Genomic DNA, 20,019 nt, shown 5'->3' with positions numbered 1-20,019 from the left:
ATTTCATTTGATCCCCACAACAACCTTTGGAAGAAGGTAATATTACTATTACCATTTTACAGATATGGAAGCTAAAGCAGACAGAGGTTATTTGACTCACCCAAGTGATTGTGTGACCGCAGCTATTTGACGGGGAATTTGAACTCAAATTATCCTGACTCCTGATCCAGTGCTCTACCCCCTGCACCACCTACCTGTCTGCAATTTTATAGAAAAAAAGCCAGACCTCCATGAAGGGAGGAGGAAAGAAGTAGTTACAGGGACTCAAAGGAAATTTGTCTGAACCTACAAGGGGCCTGCATATGGTTCAGGGACACACCTGTAGAAATTTTGGAGTGCACTTTGTGGAAAGGGACACTAGAGATTTTGAATAGACTCAAGCTGCATGACCTTTTAAATGCTTGCATAATTTTAGAATTGGAAAGAATCTAGAAATCACCTAAGCTAACTAACTCCTCTGCCTTACATATGAGGTTATTAAGTCTCTAAGTAAAGACTTAATTTACTTAAGATCTTTAAGGTCCAATGCCCCTCTACCAGCAACCTAGGTGAAGAACCAAACCCAAGCCACCCAGTTGTCACTGTAACACGTGTTGGACATTGTAAGCTTCTCTACTTATTTGCCACCTCATTACCACCTTCTGGATTCTCTTGTTTATCTCCCTATGCTGGTAATTATTCATCACTGGTGATTCATCACCCTGAACCAACTCAGTATAAGAAGAGACTTAAGAATTACAGGCATCTAAAGTTACATTTTTTTAAACTGGGATATATGTGATAGGACAAAGTTGTTCCCATGACAATTGGGCCCAGATTCCCTGATACAGAAGTCCCAGCTGCGAGGAGTATGGGTCACTCCAACTTGGCGGGTGCCAAAGGCCATGAGTCACCATACCCTGATGACCTACTGACCAGATTTGTTTCCAGATGAACGTGAGGAGCACTGAATTCAGAGATGAGTGCTATAGTGTCCTTGTCTCACATACTCTTGCTGTGTTAAGGCAAAGTTGACCCTCCTTTGTTAAATGTTCATTGACTTACAAATACCTCATTTCATCCCAACATCAAGGCTGAATTCAGAAGATACTGGTATTACAGTCTCACCTCCAAAGATCCAGATAGCTGGAGACTCAAGGAATCACAAAATGTCAGAGCTGGAAGGAACTTAAAGGGAATGATCACCATCTGTTGGGAGCTGAGGAGAATTGCAGAAGGTATGAGCTTCAGACTTAGTGAAAAATGTAATATGAAATGGTGACCAGTGACATCTGCAGAGAGCCGTAGTGTATGTTCAAGATATGGAAAAAGAATATACAGGCAGCCAGAGGAGCCAGAGAAGGGCTCCATAACAGAGGCAATCAAACCCTGGCTAACTCCTGCTGAAAGTCTCCCCAGGGCTGCACAGTAAGCACTGGCAATGTCAGGCTGTCTAGAAGAGAGCTACTTTGCTGAGAGATACTGTCAGTTATTCTAATGCGAGTTTTGTCTTTAACCTCTAAATACATTGGCTCAGGATTTAAGTTGTGCAATGTGTCCATAAAGGGACTGCACCTTGGGGACAGGGATATCAGAAAATAAAGTTTCCAGATCATCTAGATCATTGCTAAAGGCAACAAGTCAGAAAATAGAAAAGTCACTTAAAGTACACCTAGGCCTTCATTGTTAACAGGGAGAATGACATTGAAGAACTATGCAAATGTTAGTTACTTACAAATGTTAGAATCTTAAGTTTCTTATTTTTTGTACTATCTCTAAGATCATTAAAATAAATGGTGTCGATGGAGGGGCGGAGCCAAGATGGCGGAGTAGAAAGACGCACATACACATAGCTAAGAAACCAAAACCCATAGAACGGCTACAGGGAAATAACTCAAGGCAAATTCTGCACCCAGAGGCCACGGAACATTGGAGCGAGGGAGATTTCTGTTCTGGAGAGACCTGCAAACCTCTCGCAGGGGGTCCTTCGCGCTGCAGACGCGGAGCCCAGCCCAGACCTGCCGCGGCACCAAGAGAAACAGATCTGAGCAGGCTTCGGGGACAGGATCTCCAGCAGCCGCACAAGTCCCTCCACCCACAGGTGACGGGGGTCGGTGAGAGAGTCTCTTTGGTGGGTGGAGAGGGGAGTGGGGTGCCCCCATAACTCAGGCCCCCCTGGGAGGTAGAAGCTGAGAGGCGGCTGCAGACCGGGGCTCCCCAAGCAGACGGGAGCCTGAATCCATTGTGGAAGGTCTGTGCATAAACCCCCTGAGAAACTGAGCCTGAGAGGCGGCCCTGCCCTGACCTGAGCATCTGAACTTAATCTCACACTGAATAGCAGCCCTGCCCCCACCAAAAGCCCTAAGGCTGGAAGCAGCATTTGAATCTCAGACCCCAAACGCTGGCTGGGAGGATCAGGAGGCGAGGTGGGTGTGAGGAAAATATTCAGAGGTCAAGTCACTGGCTGGGAAAATGCCCAGAAAAGGGAAAAGAAATAAGACTATAGAAGGCTACTTTCTTGGTGAACAGGCATTTCCTCCCTTCCTTTCTGATGAGGAAGAACAATGCTTACCATCAGGGAAAGACACAGAAATCAAGGCTTCTGTGTCCCAGCCCACCCAATGGGCTCAGGCCATGGAAGAGCTCAAAAAGAATTTTGAAAATCAAGTTAGAGAGGTAGAGGAAAAGCTGGGAAGAGAAATGAGAGACATAAAGTCAAAGCATGAACAGCAGATCAGCTCCCTGCTAAAGGAGACCCAAAAAAATGTTGAAGAAAATAACACCTTGAAAACTAGCCTAACTCAATTGGCAAAAGAGGTTCAAAAAGCCAATGAGGAGAAGAATGCTTTCAAAAGCAGAATTAGCCAAATGGAAAAGGAGGTTCAAAAGCTCACTGAAGAAAATAGTTCTTTCAAAATTAGAATGGCACAGATGGACGCTAAGGACTTTATGAGAAACCAAGAAATCACAAAACAAAGTGAGAAGAATGGAAAAATGGAAGATAATGTGAAATATCTCATTGGAAAAACAACTGACCTGGAAAATAGATCCAGGAAAGACAATTTAAAAATTATGGGACTACCTGAAAGCCATGATCAAAAGAAGAGCCTAGACATCATCTTTCATGAAATTATCAAGGAAAACTGCCCTGAGATTCTAGAATCAGAGGGCAAAATAAATATTCAAGGAATCCACAGAACACCGCCTGAAAGACATCCAAAAAGAGAAACTCCTAGGAATATTGTGGCCAAATTCCAGAGTTCCTAGGTCAAGGAGAAAATATTGCAAGCAGCTAGAAAGAAACAATTCAAGTATTGTGGAAATACAATCAGGATAACACAAGATCTAGCAGCCTCTACATTAAGGGATTGAAGGGCATGGAATAGGATATTCCAGAAGTCAAAGGAACTAGGACTAAAACCAAGAATCACCTACCCAGCAAAACTGAGTATAATACTTCAGGGGAAAAATTGGTCTTTCAGTGAAAATAGAGGATTTTCAAGCATTCTTGATGAAAAGACCAGAGCTGAAAAGAAAATTTGACTTTCAAACACAAGAATGAAGAGAACCAAGAGAACCATGAAAAGGTGAACAGCAAAGAGAAGTCATAAGGGACTTACTAAAGCTGAACTGTTTACATTCCTACATGGAAAGACAATATTTGTAACTCTTGAAACATTTCAGTATCTGGGTACTGGGTGGGATTACACACACACACATGCACACACGCACACATACATAGAGACAGAGTGCACAGAGTGAATTGAAGAGGATGGGATCATATCTTAAAAAAAATGAAATCAAGCAGTGAGAGAGAAATATATTGTGAGGAGAAAGGGAGAAATTGAATGGGGCAAATTATCTCTCATAAAAGAGATAAACAAAAGACTCATTAGTGGAGGGATAAAGAGGGGAGGTGAGAGAAAAACATGAAGTCTACTCTCATCACATTCCACTAAAGGAAAGAATAAAATGCACACTCATTTTGGTAGGAAAACCTATCTCTCAATACAGGAAAGTGGGGGATAAGGGGACAAGCAGGGTGGGGGCGATGATAGAAGGGAGGGCATGGGGAGGAGAGTGCAATTCGAGGTCGACACTCATGGGGAGGGATAGGATCAAAAGAGAATAGAAGTAATGGGGGACGGGATAGGATGGAGGGAAATATAGTTAGTCTGATACAACACAACTATTATGGAAGTCATTTGCAAAACTACACAGATTTGGCCTATATTGAATTGCTTGCCTTCCAAAGGGAAGGGGTGGAGAGGGAGGGAGGTAAACAAGTTGGAACCCAAAGTGTTAGGATCAACTGTCGAGTAATGTTCTTGCCACTAGGAAATAAGAAATACAGGTAAAGGGGTATAGAAAGCTATCTGGCCCTACAGGACAAAAGAGAAGACGGAGACAAGGGCAGAGAGGGATGATAGAAGAGAGAGCAGATTGGTCATAGGGGCAATTAGAATGCTTGGTGTTTGGGGGGGGGGGAGGGGATAAAAGGGGAGAAAATTTGTAACCCAAAATTTTGTGAAAATGAATGTTAAAAGTTAAATAAATAAATTTAATTATAAAAATAAAAAAAAATAAATGGTGTCTGGTAAGTTTCATCTATACTTTTATTCTAGAATAAAGTCATCTTTCTTTTGGAATATTAATGTGAACATTTGAAATAAATACCAGAAAAATTCTGAGAGGAACAGCAAGCTATTGGATGAAGACAAATGCATGAGAACTTTGAAATTCCTGCATTACTGAAAGTAATATACAACATCCAGGGCTAAGGAAGTGATAGCCTTGCTGAATTCTACCCTGTCAAGTGCATCAAACAGCACAGTCAATTCTTCAAACTGAATTTTCTTCTTTTTTAAAAACTTAGTAAACACTAAGAAATTTGGAACTTCCATTTGGAGGCAGAACATAAAAAAAGATTGCATATGAAATTTTAAGTCATTTTATACCACTTTTAAAAATTTTTATAAGTCCACTGTCCTATTTGTGTTTCCTTTAGAACTTCCGTCTCTTCTCTTCATTGCATTACAAAAAAATTGTCCCAGTGATCTTTTTTATCATTCATTACTGCCAACTTCACTTCTCCTACTCCACCAGTAGAGGGAAAAAAAATCTTTGTAACAAATAAGCATAGGCAAACAAAATAAATCCAGAGACCATATACAAAAATGCATTTTTCCACACCTTGACTCCATCACTTCTCCCTCACAAAGTGAATAACTTGCTTCATCATAGGTCCTCTCAAAGTTGGTCCCTGCATTGATCAGAGTTCTCAAACCTTTCCAATCTGTTTTTCTTTACATTAGGGTACATGGATAAATTTTTTTCTCCCAGTTTTGCTTACTCTACATCAGTTCATACTACCCAGGATCCTTTGAAATCATCTTATAGCACAATAACATTTCTCTACATTCACACATGCCAGTTTTTTAGCCAATTCTCAAATGGTGGGCAACCCCTTTATATTCTAGTAGTATTTCCTTACTTTAATCTCCCTCCTTCAGAACCAAATTTGATTTGTGATTATTCCCTCCCTCTAAACATCCTTCCACCTCCATCTCCACTTGTTTCCCTATTGTTAAGACACGTTTCTACACTAAACTGTGTGTTCAGTCCTCCTTTTCAGCTTCAGATGAGTGAAGTTCACCTGATGCTGGCTCTTCCTCTTCCTTCATATTAGTACTCTTCTCAAACAGGTACTCCAAATAGAAGAATATCAAATTACATTCCCTTCTTCTCCCTTTCTGTGTTATTGTATTCCTTGGTATTCTCCTCTTTACCCTCTTAAAACACTCACAACAGAACTATTACACTACAAGGCAGTTTTATTTAACTTCCTCAATAACTTTTTTTTTTTAAGTTCTCAAAAGATGCTTTTTTTCTCCTCCATTATAATATTAGCACTACATCATCAGCTACTTCTAATTACCCAAAACAAATTTTACAGTTTTTTCTTTGATGCTTGTATTTATGTTTCAAAGTTCCTACTTGGCTCTGATCTTTTCACCAAAAAATTCTTAAAGTTCTCTATTCCATTAAATGACCATTTATCCTCCTGTTAGATGTTACTCAGCTTTGTGGGGTTATTTTTAGCTACATCTAAGCACTCACACACACACGTATATGGATGTATATAAAAATTTTCCTCAATTACAAAACAATTTTCAACATGTTTCTTCCTTAAAGTTTTGAGTGCCAAATCCTATCTCTCTCTACCTCTCCTCCCCCCTCCAAGATGGTAAGACATCTATAGATTGTATATGTGCAATCATGTGAAACATTTCTCTATTAGTTATCTTGTATGAAAGGAAGGAAAGGAAGGAGGAAGGAAGGCAGAAGGGAAGGAGTGAGGGAAGAAGGGAGGGAGGGAAGGAGGGAGGAAGGAAGGAAGGAAGGAAGGAAGGAAGGAAGGAAGGAAGGAAGGAAGGAAGGAAGGAAGGAAGGAAGGAAGGAAGGAAAGAAAAAAGGAAATGGGATGCTTGTATTCAGATATCAGTTCTCTGGAGGCAGATAGCATGTTTCATGATGAATCCTTTGGGACTGTCTTGGGTTATTGTATTGCTGAGAAGAGCCAAGTCATTCACAATTCATTGTACAATGTTGCTCTTTCTGCGTACAATGTTCTCCTGGTTCTGTTCACTTCACTCTTCATCAGTTCATGTATATAAATCTCTTTGGGGTAGATACCTAGCAGTGGTGGTGCAAATCAAAGTGTATGCACAATTTTATAGCCCTTTGGACATGTTCAAAATTGCTCTCTAGAATGGTTGGATCAGTTCACAACTCCACTGACAATGCATTTCTGCCCATTTTCCCACATTCCCTTCAACATTTATCATTTTTCTTTTTTGTCGTATTAGTCAATCTGATAGGTGTGTTAGTACCTCAGAGTAGTTTTAATTTGCCTTTCTCTACTTAAGTGATTTAGAGCATTTTTTTCACATGACAATAGATATGCTTATATCTTTTGTCTTAAGGAATAGTTTTTCTAGATCTCTCTTCTTAGGGAATATATTTGCTGCCACATCTTGCGTGACCTGGATTGCAGTCCTTGATACTTAAAACTTTCTTTCTGCTTATAGTATTTTCTCCTCTTTAAAATGAAAGCTCCAAATTTTGGCTGACATTCCTGGGACCATTCTATTTTGGAGTTTCCTTTAGGAAGTGATCAAAGAATTTTTATCTTCACTTCATAAGGTTAGCCACTTTTATCATCTAAGCTTTTGATTCTTTTGATTCTTTTCTCCAAGCTTCTAGTTTTTTAATCTCTTGCTTCATTTCTTCTAGGTATTCACGTAATCTTTTGGAAAATTCATTTTTCTCTCTTGACTCTCCACTTACTATAGATTCACTTAAAAAGTGACTTAGAAGATTCACTTAAAATATAGTTTCTTTTTGTACATATCCTTCCTCCCTGAAATGACTTTATGTATTAAAGTGGTCCATACAATTTTTCAAATGAAGTAGTATGAACTTAAAACAATCTCTACACTAGTTTAATTGTAACACTTGAAGTTTTAAAAGATTCTCTTTTCAGTCTGATAGGCTGGCATTCAATCAACTAACAAATACTTACTAATAAGCACTTACTATGTGCTAAGTAATGTGGATAAAAAGATAAACGTGTCTTCAAGGAGCTTCCATTCTAGAAGGGGTGACAAGATGTATCATATATACATGTTTATATGTATATGTGTGTGTGTGTGTGTGTGTGTATTATATACATAGGGGTGGGAGGGGAGAGAGAGAAACATAAGCAGCTAATGGAATAAGACAGGCATGGCTCTGTAGAAAGTGGTTTTTTTACATTATCACAAAGGAATACTTGCTCAACATAAAGTACATGGGCATGATTTATAAAGAAATGCTTAGGGACTGACTTGCTTTAAACAAAACAAACTTGTAAAAAAAAGTTCAGTTATAAAACATATTGGTGAACATGACAGTACTAAGATTTAGTAATAATAAGTCACAGTAGGTAATTTAAAACATATAATTTAAGAATAGTTACAGGCTGCTAAAATTTTCATTGTTGATTACTTGAGGAAAGTGTGAGTAGGGAATGTGACTTCACTCATCAAATTTCAATTAGCAAAACAAATTTTAATGTTGTTTTACTTTTGTTTTTTTAAAGATTGTCCCTTTTAAAGAAAAATAACATCAAGGTTTTAAAATAAGGGCATTACTTTTCAAAAGCAAATCCAAGGACCCAACCAAAGAAAAGGAAGATATTACAATATACCTGTGAAAGAAATCTTTGATTAATAATTTTGATGTCACAAAACTAAGTTTTATTTACAAATCAGAACAAGATTTTAGTTAAAGTATAAGATTCAAAATACACTACGGCTCTAGAAGCAAAAGGAGTTTCAGTGATATTCAAGTTTGCATTGTTTTTCCAAACTTTTTATTTGAAAATTAAAAGTAAAGAAGAAATACAAAAAATCTTGACACATGATGATTCAAAGAAAAGATTGTTAATTATTTAACACTGTTCTCTTGAAACACCAAAGCAAGAAAGTTTTGTACAGAAATTGTCTTGTGCAAAGGAGGAATGTGATTTTTGAAAAAATTCACTTACAGAAGGTATTTGGCATTGATGGAAAAAATATTATTCCTATGTGAAAATGCAAAGCAATATTTACATTCAAGTTACACTTACAATTTCCAAGTCAAATGCTATCCAAACTCACTTGCACATTATATTCTAAAGCACCATTTATTATTCAATAAAAGGTTAGAGTTTTCTTAGAAACTGATTTCCCCATCTAACTGAATGAAGTATGGCTACATTTAGACAAAATTGACTGAACCTGCAACAAATGAATTTCAGTAAGTCTCTATTTTATATTTGAAATTCCAAAGTTAGCATTTGTGGAGTTAAGAAATAGCTTGGTACAATCAGTTATTAAAGTATGATGGTTTTCTCATTTAAATGAAAAAAAAAAAGCAGCATGGAAACATACTGAAATGACTCAGTGCTGATAAATTACCTTTTAACGTGCTAATTATAGCCATATAATTAACTTCAAATTATAAGACTTTATAAAAAAAAAAGTGTTAAAAGCACCTTCCTTGCTCCTTAAGTCATCAAATTGCTGAGCAAAATAAAAGAGATGAAGAAACTCAAATCCGTGTAGTTTTGGGTACCTTTCTTAATTTCCATTAGCTAAAGTTTTTCCTCATATATTTTAAATACATTTGTGAACTTAGTGCTTATTTCAAAATTATACCAGAGTAACTGTCCTAGTTTCCTGATTATGTTCCAAGGTTTAGCTGGTTTTTTTTTAAATGATTTCTTCCAAATGAACACACTTTATTTAAAAATAGTATTCTGGAGCTCTGTATTTATTAAAAAATAGCTAAATTCACATGTAGGTTGCATCTCTTCTTCAATGGTTCTGTGACATTTTTCTCCACAAATTCCAAAGTCAATATTCTTATTGTCTAGACTGTGCAGGCAAAATTAAAGGAATAGAGAATTTTTCTCCATCACACCTTTCTTGATTGTCTCATATTAAGCTCTACTTTTTAAAATCCTAGAAGGACCAACTCTGAAGAAGTAGGTAGACCCCTTACAACAAGCACCGATTTTTTCTGTTGCTCTTTCTCAGGTAGCAATTTCTCCTCCACTGCATGAAGGCTGGCAGCTGGCAATGGGTTGCTGAGTTGATACAATTTCTAATTCAGATTCACGTACAAAAATCACTGCATCGCCACTTACATTTATTAGACATTGAGCCTGTAAGTGCAATAGAAAATAGTCAATCATAAAACCAACAAATATAATATAAGCATTCTTCTGTTTTGCAAGAGTTACAAAGTATTTTATAGACATCTCATTTGACCTTTATAACAATCCTCAGAGGAAGCTGCCACAAGTATGAATATTCCCCTTTTATAAATAAGGAAACTGAGTTAGAGTTTTCTATGAGCTAACCAAACAGTCATAAAATTTTGAACTTGGAAAGAACACAGACCAAATGGCCATCTAGCCTTGATTTGAAGAAGCCTGTCATTGAAGAAGAACCCAATACCTCTTGACCATAGACTCATAAAATGAGAGGTGGAAGGGTCCTTGAAGATCATTTAATCCATTTCAATTCATGTAATCCAATCTTTTCATTTTACTGATGACAAAAACTGAGGCCCAGAGCAGTTAATCAAATTGCCTAAAGTCACATAAAGTGACAAGTTGCAGAGATGGTATTTGAACCAAGGTCTTCCGGTTGCCAATCCAACACTCCTTCAACTGTACCACATTGCTTCTCTGTAACATGTTGCCCCTCAAGTTGTTTCACATATAAACAGCTCTAATCATTAGGAAATGTTTCCTTACATCAAGCCGAAATCTGCCTCTCTGCAACTTCCATACATTAGTTCCAATTTTGTCCTCTGAGGACAAACAGAACAAGTAAAATCCATCTATATGACATCCTTTCAAGTACTAGAAGATGATGATAACCATCTCACAAATCCTCACATGGCGTTGATTCTGAGGTTCTTCTCCAAACTGCCTGGATCTTCAGCCTACAAAGGTCCTTCCTAAAGTGCATCATGCAAAACTGAACCAACTACACAAACTGTGGCATGACCAGGACAACACACAAAGGAATAATCAGTTACCTAGTGCTAGACATTATGCCTTTATCAATGCAACCTAAGATTAGTTTTCCATTCTGTCATATCTCTGCTGCTGTATTATTCATTCATACAGTGGTTTCTTATTTTAAAACCTTTTTTCAGATGAAGTACTTTCTAGCCATACCTCCAGCATCTTGTAATTTTAATTTGAACACAATTATAAGACATTATCTATATCAAATTTAATCTTACTGGATTTGACCCACCATTCATTCTAATCTGTCAGTTTTAGATCCTCTTACTAAGCATTTTAGCTATCCCAAGTTCTGCCATCTGAAAATTTGATAAGCATGCCACCTATATCTTTATCCAATTAATAGATAAAAATGTTAAAGACCACAGGGCTAAAGACAAATTCCCTGGGGCATTCTGTTGAAGACAATTTTCCCATTTCATATCAAACCATTTATGACCACTTTCTGGGCCTAGCCACTGAACGAGTATACATAACTATAACTATATAACGAGCATATAACTAGTATATATACCTATAACCTATTTTTCCATCTTTCCCACCATTACAGCATGAGACACTGTCAAATGTTTTGCTATATTCTAGAGGAGCTATATTCATGGCATTTCCCTGATTTTCCAATATAGAAACCCTATCAAAAAAGAAAATGATAGCCAAGAGGAATATAAGGTAGATATAAAAGACTGATTATAAGGGATTTAATAAGGACAGTGTTTACTTTTTATATATGTAAAACATATGTCTAAAATTCTTATTAATACTTAGGTAGCTCATAAGAAAGATTGAGGTAAACCTAAGTATGATATGAATTTTAAAAGTAAAACTATTTAGGAACAGCTAAAAAGAATAATTATGTTATACAAATGAGGTGCAAGAGGAAGAATCAATACAGAGGAATCACTTGGGGGAGGAGGGCTAGTAGTTCTGGTAACCTACTTTCATCAGGAATGGGTTCAAGAGGGAACAATACATATATATTTAGAAGAGTATAAGTCTTCTATATTCAGAAGAAATAAAATGGTAGGGAGGGGGAGAGGACAAGGGAGGAATCTTCAGAAGGGTGCATGAGAGAATAGGTCAAAGCAGGGTAGAGAAGGGTGCTTAGCTTTATGAAAATGGGAGGATAGGGCAGGGATCCTTGGAGGGGGGTAGGCAAGTAATGGGAGGGCAAGGTAGTGGATAGAAGTAAAGTAGAGGAGGCAGGAGGGATAGGAAACAAGAGACATGCACAAACATAAAAACAAAGATCAGGAGTACATACAGAGAAATATATCCAAACTGAATTACAGCCTTCTGGGGGAGATGGGGAGAGGAAAAAAAGAACAAAGTAAAAAAGTACACAGCAGCGAACAAAAGAAAACTCACAAGGAAGCAAAGAAAGGATGGACAGTTCTCAACACAATATGTATTATTTATCACAAAGGCTTTCTTGAAATGTAAATTTATTGTTACATATTTTGAATCCTCTCATGTTCCATTATGCATGACATGTTTTTTTTTTCTTACTTTGTATTTAAGTTCCAGTATTTAAATTTATGTTTTTGTTTCTTTTCTCTATTCTGTATTTGTGTTCTGGTACTTGAGCCTAAAGTAAAATTTAAAAAAAAGAAAAAGAAAATGGGACTATTCTGGCATGACCTTGTTTTAATGGTACCTTATAGTTACTGATCCTTTTTCTAAATGTTCACCAAACCTCTTTGATATATTTCATACTTTTGCCAGGAGTTGAAGCTAAGCTGACTCCAGTCACATTTTTTTTAAAAAATCGAACATCTGCTCTTCTCCAATCCTGCAGTGCCTCTCCAGTTTTCCATGATCTTTCAAGGATCACAGGAAGCAGAACAACAATTAAACCTACCAGTTCTTTCACTACCTGCAGGTAGGGTTCAGCTAGGCCTAGGGACTTGAACTTATCAAGGGCAGCTAAGAGCTCTCTAACTATCTCCCTGCTTATCTTGACTTCTTGGTCATTTTTGCTGGCCTTTTCAGTCCAAAGATTATTTTCCTTGTCGAAAAAAAGAAAATAAGCAAAACAAGAAGTCACTATCTCTCCTCTTCTCATTATTTGTTTTGACTAATTCATCCACAGCATCTACTCTACTCCTTCTTTGATCCTCCCCTTTTCCATAAGACAGCTTTAAAAAGCCATTTTGTTGCCCTTATTTTTCCTTTCCAGGCTCAGCTCACACTCTTGGTATACTTCTTATAGGACAATGCCATGCTTTTGCATTCATTTTTTATTACCTACCTTTGCTTCCCCTATTCATACACATCTTCAAAAGTCAATTTGGTTACAAATTTCTCCTATATCCACAATGGTCTCTTTAGACAACTTTTGATAGCTCCTGAAAAATTTTCTTTGTGCCTTCACATTTTCCCACAGCCATGAAGCAATTGTCAGGTGAAAGGTCTGTCTTGATTTCAAACATTTTTCCATGCTACCTCACTTCAATCCCCACTTAGTTTCAGGTAACTCACAAGTGAGAATGGGGGACCAGGTCACCAAGTATGCACCACTCAGTACAAATTTAACATGACTACCATGAAAGTAACTTGTATGAGAAAATGTCGTCGTCACAGTTAACATTTAGAGTTTGCTTTAAAGTTTTTAAAAAGCATTTCATATATTTTATTGAGCTTTACAAAAATCCTGTGAGGTTAAGTACTATAGATCTTATTTTCTCCCTTTTCACAGCTGATGAAAACGAGGCTCAGAGAGGCTGTAAACTGCCCACTGTCATACAATTAGATCAGATGATATTTGAACTCATGTCTCTCCTGACTCCAAATCCAGCACTCCATCACAATGTATTGTGTTGCATTTAAACTTTAAATGAAAAAAAATTTTGATTTAATAGAAGTACTTTTAATAGGTAAGGGGTAAAATTCCCTCAGAGTGAATTACAAATGAGGGTTCAGAACCAGTCAATGTTAATGGAAGAGAAAAAAGAATGTTTGGTCGAAGTCCAAGGTTTTTGTTCCAAGTCCCTGGCAATTTAATCCATGTGACTGGCAAGTCACTCAACCTCTCTGGACATCAGTTTCTTCATCTTTAAATGATAAAGTAGTAACAGATTATCTCCATGGTCCCTTAGAGTTCCACAGTCCTATGATCTGTTTTTATTGAACTGGTTACAATAAATTCTCTCCAAGGAATAAACTTTCTCTGGCTGACACACATTTAATAATCACACTATAACAACTGCCTGATAGCATGTTAACGTTAGACTACCACGAGGAGACGGAAGATGATCGGCTTTCTCTTTGAAATTCTTTTGTTTTGTCATCAAGCAGCTCTTTCTTTTTGATTCTTCTCACTCATCCCAACTTCAAATATACTAATCATTTGCCTTAAACAAGACAGTCACCAAAACAACAAACAAAAATGTCCCCAAGAATTTGAAGAAGAAAAGAATTAGGAATGCCTAATTGATATCCAGTCTCCACTTTCCCTTATGAGATTCAAGGCCCTTGTTTTGCATTATACACAGCATAAATACTTGCTGTATTATTAATTCAATATAGGCAGACATTGTGGTAAGTAGAAGGAATACACATTCATTACATCGCCAACATGAGAAAATAATAAAACAAGGTTAATGATGGGGGTGGGGGGGGATCTTTTAAAATGCATTTTAAGTCAGCATATTCCACTGCCTCACTGCAGTTTAGTGGTAACCTTGGAGTCTCAAAAGCAATGTCAGCACATGAGATCTTGCAGGTCCTACCAAAATATAAACATGCTGGCCTGGTAATGTCCAAGAATTAGCACAGCTAAATTTGGAAAGGTTCATCACCAGAAGAGCAGTTACCAGATGATGGTATCTTTTTCCACAGGAAATCATTCAACTGTCTACTAAAGCAGTGCAGGGTTACAATCTGCTTTGATACAAGGGATCTGCATAAATTAAATCACAGATCATTTCTGCTATGTTTTCTGATGATACACAACAGCTCTTCCTCAGAGCAACAACACTTATTTAAGAGGATGGTGACTAAGTCAGGAGAGATAATCACTTTGTTGCCTTTCTAACCTAAACAGCACCATAAGACCAATTCAACTGAGTACAGCCTGAGTGTTATGCAAAAGATTTAATAAACATTTAACTTTAGAGAACAGTCCTATTTCTATTTCAAAACTATAGGATACTAGAAGCAATCTTCATCTTTAACACTGCCAAAATTGATCAAAAAAGAAAAAAAATAAGAATTTCCAAGCACCAAGGTGATTTTTTATATAAATTAAATATAATGGACAACAAAAATGTTGGCCTCAAAGAAAGTGAAGAAAAACTAAGTACTGAGCATAAACTTTATGTACACCTGCATGTATAGTACATGTATATGCAATTTAGTATTATAAACATTTCCTCTGAGAAGTTGTGATTTGACTGACATTACAGTTAGCCCTAGAGTCAGAACTAGGCACTAAGACTTAGTTCTTATTTCTAACTCAATGATTCAGATTTATTCTCTATGTTTTCTTTTGTCCCTGATGTTGCAATTCTATCCTAAAGGGATTTTTAAAAATGTTTTTAAAATGCATCACTTTTTCTCATTACCATAACTCAAAAGTCAACAAAAGGCATTTGTGAGAGGGTTTAAAAGTGAAACAAGCAACAATGCAGCTACAAAAGAAAACTACCGTTATTATTGAAGGGGAAAAAAAAGAAAAACAGTCAGAAGTTTTTTGCTCTTCCCTAATTAAAGCCCATCTTTCCTCCTGTAAGCTGTGTTCCTTTACCACAAAGGCAGTCAGGGGTTGGACACTACCTTTTCCCAAATGAGGTCAAAGTTTGAGTTTTGGAAAAGGTAACACTGGCCCTCCTGTCTCAACTTTTAGGTGTCATAAAACAAAGCAAAACGGTGACCTTAGCAGTTCAATTTCCAAAGTAGTAAAAGGTCCAAAGAAGTTACAAAGAATGCTTGAGTGAGGCCTGGCCATAATTAATAAGACATACAGCAAACCAAAAAAAGTACTGTACAACAGAAAACACAGCTACAGATAGAATTAATTTTTATTAGCATCATATTTTTTCCTACCAAAAAGGCAGGTAAAATTTTATCATTAACTCACCTGATTTTTGTTTGGATTTTCCATAAACACACACTGCCTCATTATATAGGAGACAACTGCATTCCCTCCTAATGCTGCAACATGAGCTCTCACCATTGCAAACACTTCAGCAATAAAAGCATGAAGAAAACCACTGACTCCTCCTTCCTAAAGGGAAAAAAAAAGATAACGTACATCATATATGAAAGCAGATATGAGATATGCTAGATGCATTACAACACTTAATTATCATAATGCTACGATAACTAAGTTTTTCATTCACATTTTGAAATTCAAACACTTCAGCGACTTTTGGGCAAATCAGTAAATTTCTTTGGGCCTGCTTCCTAATTTGTAAAATGAGATGGTTGGACTAAGTGATCTTTAAGTGAACTTTTCAGCTTTCAAATCTTACTATCAGGATATTTGTGCTGATACCCCTAATTAAAGAAAGGTTGGAAGTCTCTTTCTTCAAGATTGGTTTGGTCTCCAAGAAAGGGTTTTTTAATTAAAATAGGGATGAAATGAAGCAGATATCAAACAAGCTTAATGGGAGATGGAGCACTCCAGTCAAGACTGGAATCCCAAATAAGGTGAAACTTTCCATTTCTAATAAAAATGCAACAAAAATAAACATTAAGCATGCCTGCTATGAGTAAGACATGAGCAGAAAGATACAAAACAAAGAGTCCCTGTCTTCAAAGGGTTTATACTTTTCTAGGAGGCTATGGCACATAAAGAAGGAAAATTCAAGGAAAAATTTAAAAGGGAGAGTACAAGCAAATGAAGGAATTCAAGGAAAGCTTCACTGAGGAGGCGATACCTCAGTAGAATGTCGAAGGCAAGGAGACTGAAAGACAGAGATGAAAAAAGGCAATCCAGGAATAGGGACTGTGTCTAACAACATGGAGGTAGGACATGGAGTCAGGTTCTGCCTGTGACATCTGTCAAATCTATTCCACAACATTTCCTTCATACTTTCCTTTCTTTCCACTCACAGTGCCCAATATCCTGCTTACTTTTTGCCAAGCTCAATCTCCCTCAATTTTTCCTCTTCGATTTCCCTCTTCCTTACAGTTTTCTCCTCTCTAATCCATACTTCACACAGCTACCAAAACATTCTCCTCAAAGCACAGGTTCCATCACAGCACTTCCCATATGAAATATATGACAGGTTAGACTTAACCTCCTCAAGCTGACATTTGAAGCTCTTCACAATCTGACTCGTTTTCCTTCTGCCACTTCTTTCATCTCACTCCCCATCAGGCACTGCTGCTTCTAGGCAAACTGACCTATTTGTTCCCTGAACTAACATTCAGTCTCTCACCTTTAGATACCTGCAATGCAGCATCTCTTCACTCCTGCTTCTCAGAGACAAGGGATCATACATCTAGAGCTTGAATGGTCCACAGAAGTTATCTAGGTAAGTGCCCTCATTTTACAGATAAAGACACTGAGGCCCCGTGAGGTCACAGAGCTGAGATTTTAACTCAGGTAGCACGACTCCAAGTTTAGCACTCTTTCAACGCTACTCTCCTTTCTCTAAAACTGTAAGAAGCTTGTTTTATAACACCTAACAGTCCTACATACGCAGATTTTTCATAAATATTTATGGAACTTATCATTACACAGTTCACACCTATAGAGTAAAACCACAAACAACTGAGTCAATCATATTTTCATGGTATATTGGACCCTCTTACAGGAAGCTTTCATTGATGTCCTATCTATTAAGTGCTCTTCCCCTCAAATTCCCTTATGTAGCTCTTTTTGTCATATCTCCCAGTAATGTGTAAGTTCTTACTTTTCTTTCTTGTCCTTTCTTTCTAGTGTTTAGAACACACTTAATATATGCTTATTATATTAAATTTGGAGTTTCCAAAGGGCCAAGAAACATGAAAAAAAAAGGTGGAAGGGTAGGTAAGAACCAAACTTCAGAGAGCCTTAAATGCTAGAGTCTGTATTCTAAACTATCCTTCAGAGGCTACTAGGAGCCACAGTGGACACAGTGCTAATCTTAAGAGTCAGGAAGACCAAGTTCAAATCCTGCCTCAAGACACCTGCTGTATGACTATGGGTAAGTCATTTAACCTGTCTGCCTCAGTTACCTCAACTACAAAATGAAAATAATAATAGCACCCACCTCCCAAGGTTGTTCTGAGGAAGGCTATAGTCCAGTGCTTGGCACATGGTAGATGCTTAATAACTATTTGTTTCCTTCTTTCCCAACAGAATGTAAACTCCCTACTTCGGAATTCCTAGTTCCTAACACAGCACCTTGCAAATAGCAGGTGTTTAATGAATGCTTGGTTGAATTGAATTGATGACAAGAAATCAATCAAATCCAATTCTTCAATGTGAGCATGCTGCAGCCCATTCACATTCACCATATGTCTCTCCATTATCCTTGGCTTGATGCACAACTTTGTCTTCGGAGATTGCAACAATGACTTGCAGTCATGTATAATCACTAAATGAATATTAGTATTTCTCAAAGGCAATCTAGCCCACTGTCATCTATTCAATTATGGGTAGAGTCATTGTGTATCTTCGGTGTCTACCCATGAAATAAAGGTTGTCCCAAAAGTCTTGGTGCAATTCTGTACTTCAATAGTTTAAAACTACACTAAGACTTTTGGAATGCCCTGTATATACTAAGTATGTAGCTCCATGGGATGTTCATCCAAATAAATATTACTGTACAACAGGCAATATTTATCCATTTGCCTTTTTGATATGTGGAGAATCTGAATGATTATGGACTTAATTAGGAAGCTATGCCACCTTCTAAGGCTTGATGTAAACAGTGTCACCTGACCCATCAGAAACACTTGGAGAATTCCACCAAAAGCAATCTAACATGTTGGGAGTTACATGAGCCTCCTTTGGTATAACTGAGTTCTTTTCATTTCTGCATTCCTACCTTTCCTACTTCCTCACATAATAAGAATGATGATGTTAAAGCCCAAATATGGAGATAATGTCATGGATGGAGAAGAGTCTGTCAAAGAAATCCTTACACATCCTGTCCATTTTCATCGATTTTGTGCCCTCCAATTCCATCTTTACATACATTAGGGATATGATGGTTTTAAAATGTCCATTCAACAAGCCTTTCTGTAAACCTGTTTTTCCTCCCAATATTCCTAATTGTCTGATGAAATATACTAGTGATAACCTTCATCATCCTTCTCCATAATACTTTAGAAATGAATTTTTATTCTAAATCAGCATTATCCCTGTGACTTCCATTTCTCTCAGCTTTGCAAACAACTCAAATATTTGGGAGTTAAGATAGTTCTGAACCTCTTCTGGTTCCCTTACCATTCTGATGTGCATCAGCTGAACTCCCTTAGGAAATGGTGCTAGAATACTGACTTCTGCTCTTTTTAGGGTATCAAGAAATTGCTTGAAGAGTTCAGAATTCAATTGCTTCAACTGTATGCCATATATTCTCATATGATTCTTTAAATTTGATATTGATTTTGATTAAATATGTCTTGATCATTTACTAGTTGATAGTCTGACTATATGCAGACCAATGATTTAGCAGTTACTCCCAAATTATTAATCAGACACTTCTTTTTGAGGCATAAAGAATTTCATGTTGCTATTTGGTGCTCACCATGCTCAGTGACTACCAATATTAATATTGTGGAGGCTTCTCTATATTCTAAAAGCATTTGGCTCATTTTGTTTCTGAAATATAAATCATATTTTCATATTTGTATTCTGTCATGCTTCCTTCATGTCATCTTTGAAGTGGCCGAGTGGAAAGAGTACTGGTTTTGGCCTCAAAGGAGGTGGATTGAAATCCCATCTTGGATACTATCTGTGAGAAGAAATGTCACAAGTAACTTCATTTTCTTCATCTATAAAACAAGGGACAGGACTGGATGGTCTTCTACAGCTCTAGGTTTATGACATTCTATGATGACTTAATGGAACAAGTTTATTAAGCTCTTTGTATTATCTCTCCACCTCCACCTCCTCTGCAACAGAGTTGAAATTATCTTCATTAGTCTTTTTTTCAAATGTTCATCACGGTCAAGGCAATATAAGATAACTTAGTGTTCCATGAAAAAATGGTCTACATCTTTACACTTTGGACGCAATAAAACTTAATTCTTACTCCTTGAATCACTTAAGTTCAGAACAGAGGATCTTCTAATCTTTCTCTTGCATCTCAGTTCAGTCGTGGGGCTCTCAAAGCCTCTGGGAATGGGCTGTCACAGCCTGATACAAGGAGCACCACGATGGTTAGTTACTGTGTTGCTGCCTGTTGCTATTAATTATGGCTTCCAAGATCCTTACAAGGTCCTTACAAGGTCCTCTGGACACAGAGATTTGCAGGTTA

The 20,019-nt window shown here is 37.2% G+C and overlaps 1 protein-coding gene across 18 annotated transcripts in view; it reads right to left on the bottom strand.

The window, feature by feature from the left end:
* Positions 1–8,378: 8,378 nt before the first annotated feature.
* The window catches only part of C2CD5 (C2 calcium dependent domain containing 5), a 110,291-nt gene continuing 98,650 nt past the window's right edge, over positions 8,379–20,019 (bottom strand). For all 18 annotated transcript variants that reach the window (XM_072653518.1, XM_072653519.1, XM_072653520.1 and 15 more), the window contains 2 exons: positions 15,684–15,830; positions 8,379–9,730 (listed from right to left, as the gene is read on the bottom strand). In XM_072653518.1, coding sequence (XP_072509619.1) covers positions 9,599–9,730; positions 15,684–15,830 — 279 coding nt within the window. In that variant the 3' untranslated portion in view covers positions 8,379–9,598. The remainder of the gene's footprint in view (positions 9,731–15,683; positions 15,831–20,019) is intronic.

This window comes from Notamacropus eugenii, chromosome 3, assembly GCF_028372415.1.
Source record: "Notamacropus eugenii isolate mMacEug1 chromosome 3, mMacEug1.pri_v2, whole genome shotgun sequence".
Taxonomy (NCBI): Eukaryota; Metazoa; Chordata; class Mammalia; order Diprotodontia; family Macropodidae; genus Notamacropus; species Notamacropus eugenii.
Note: the sequence above shows the minus strand (reverse complement) of the source record. Positions and strands in the feature narration are given on the sequence as shown.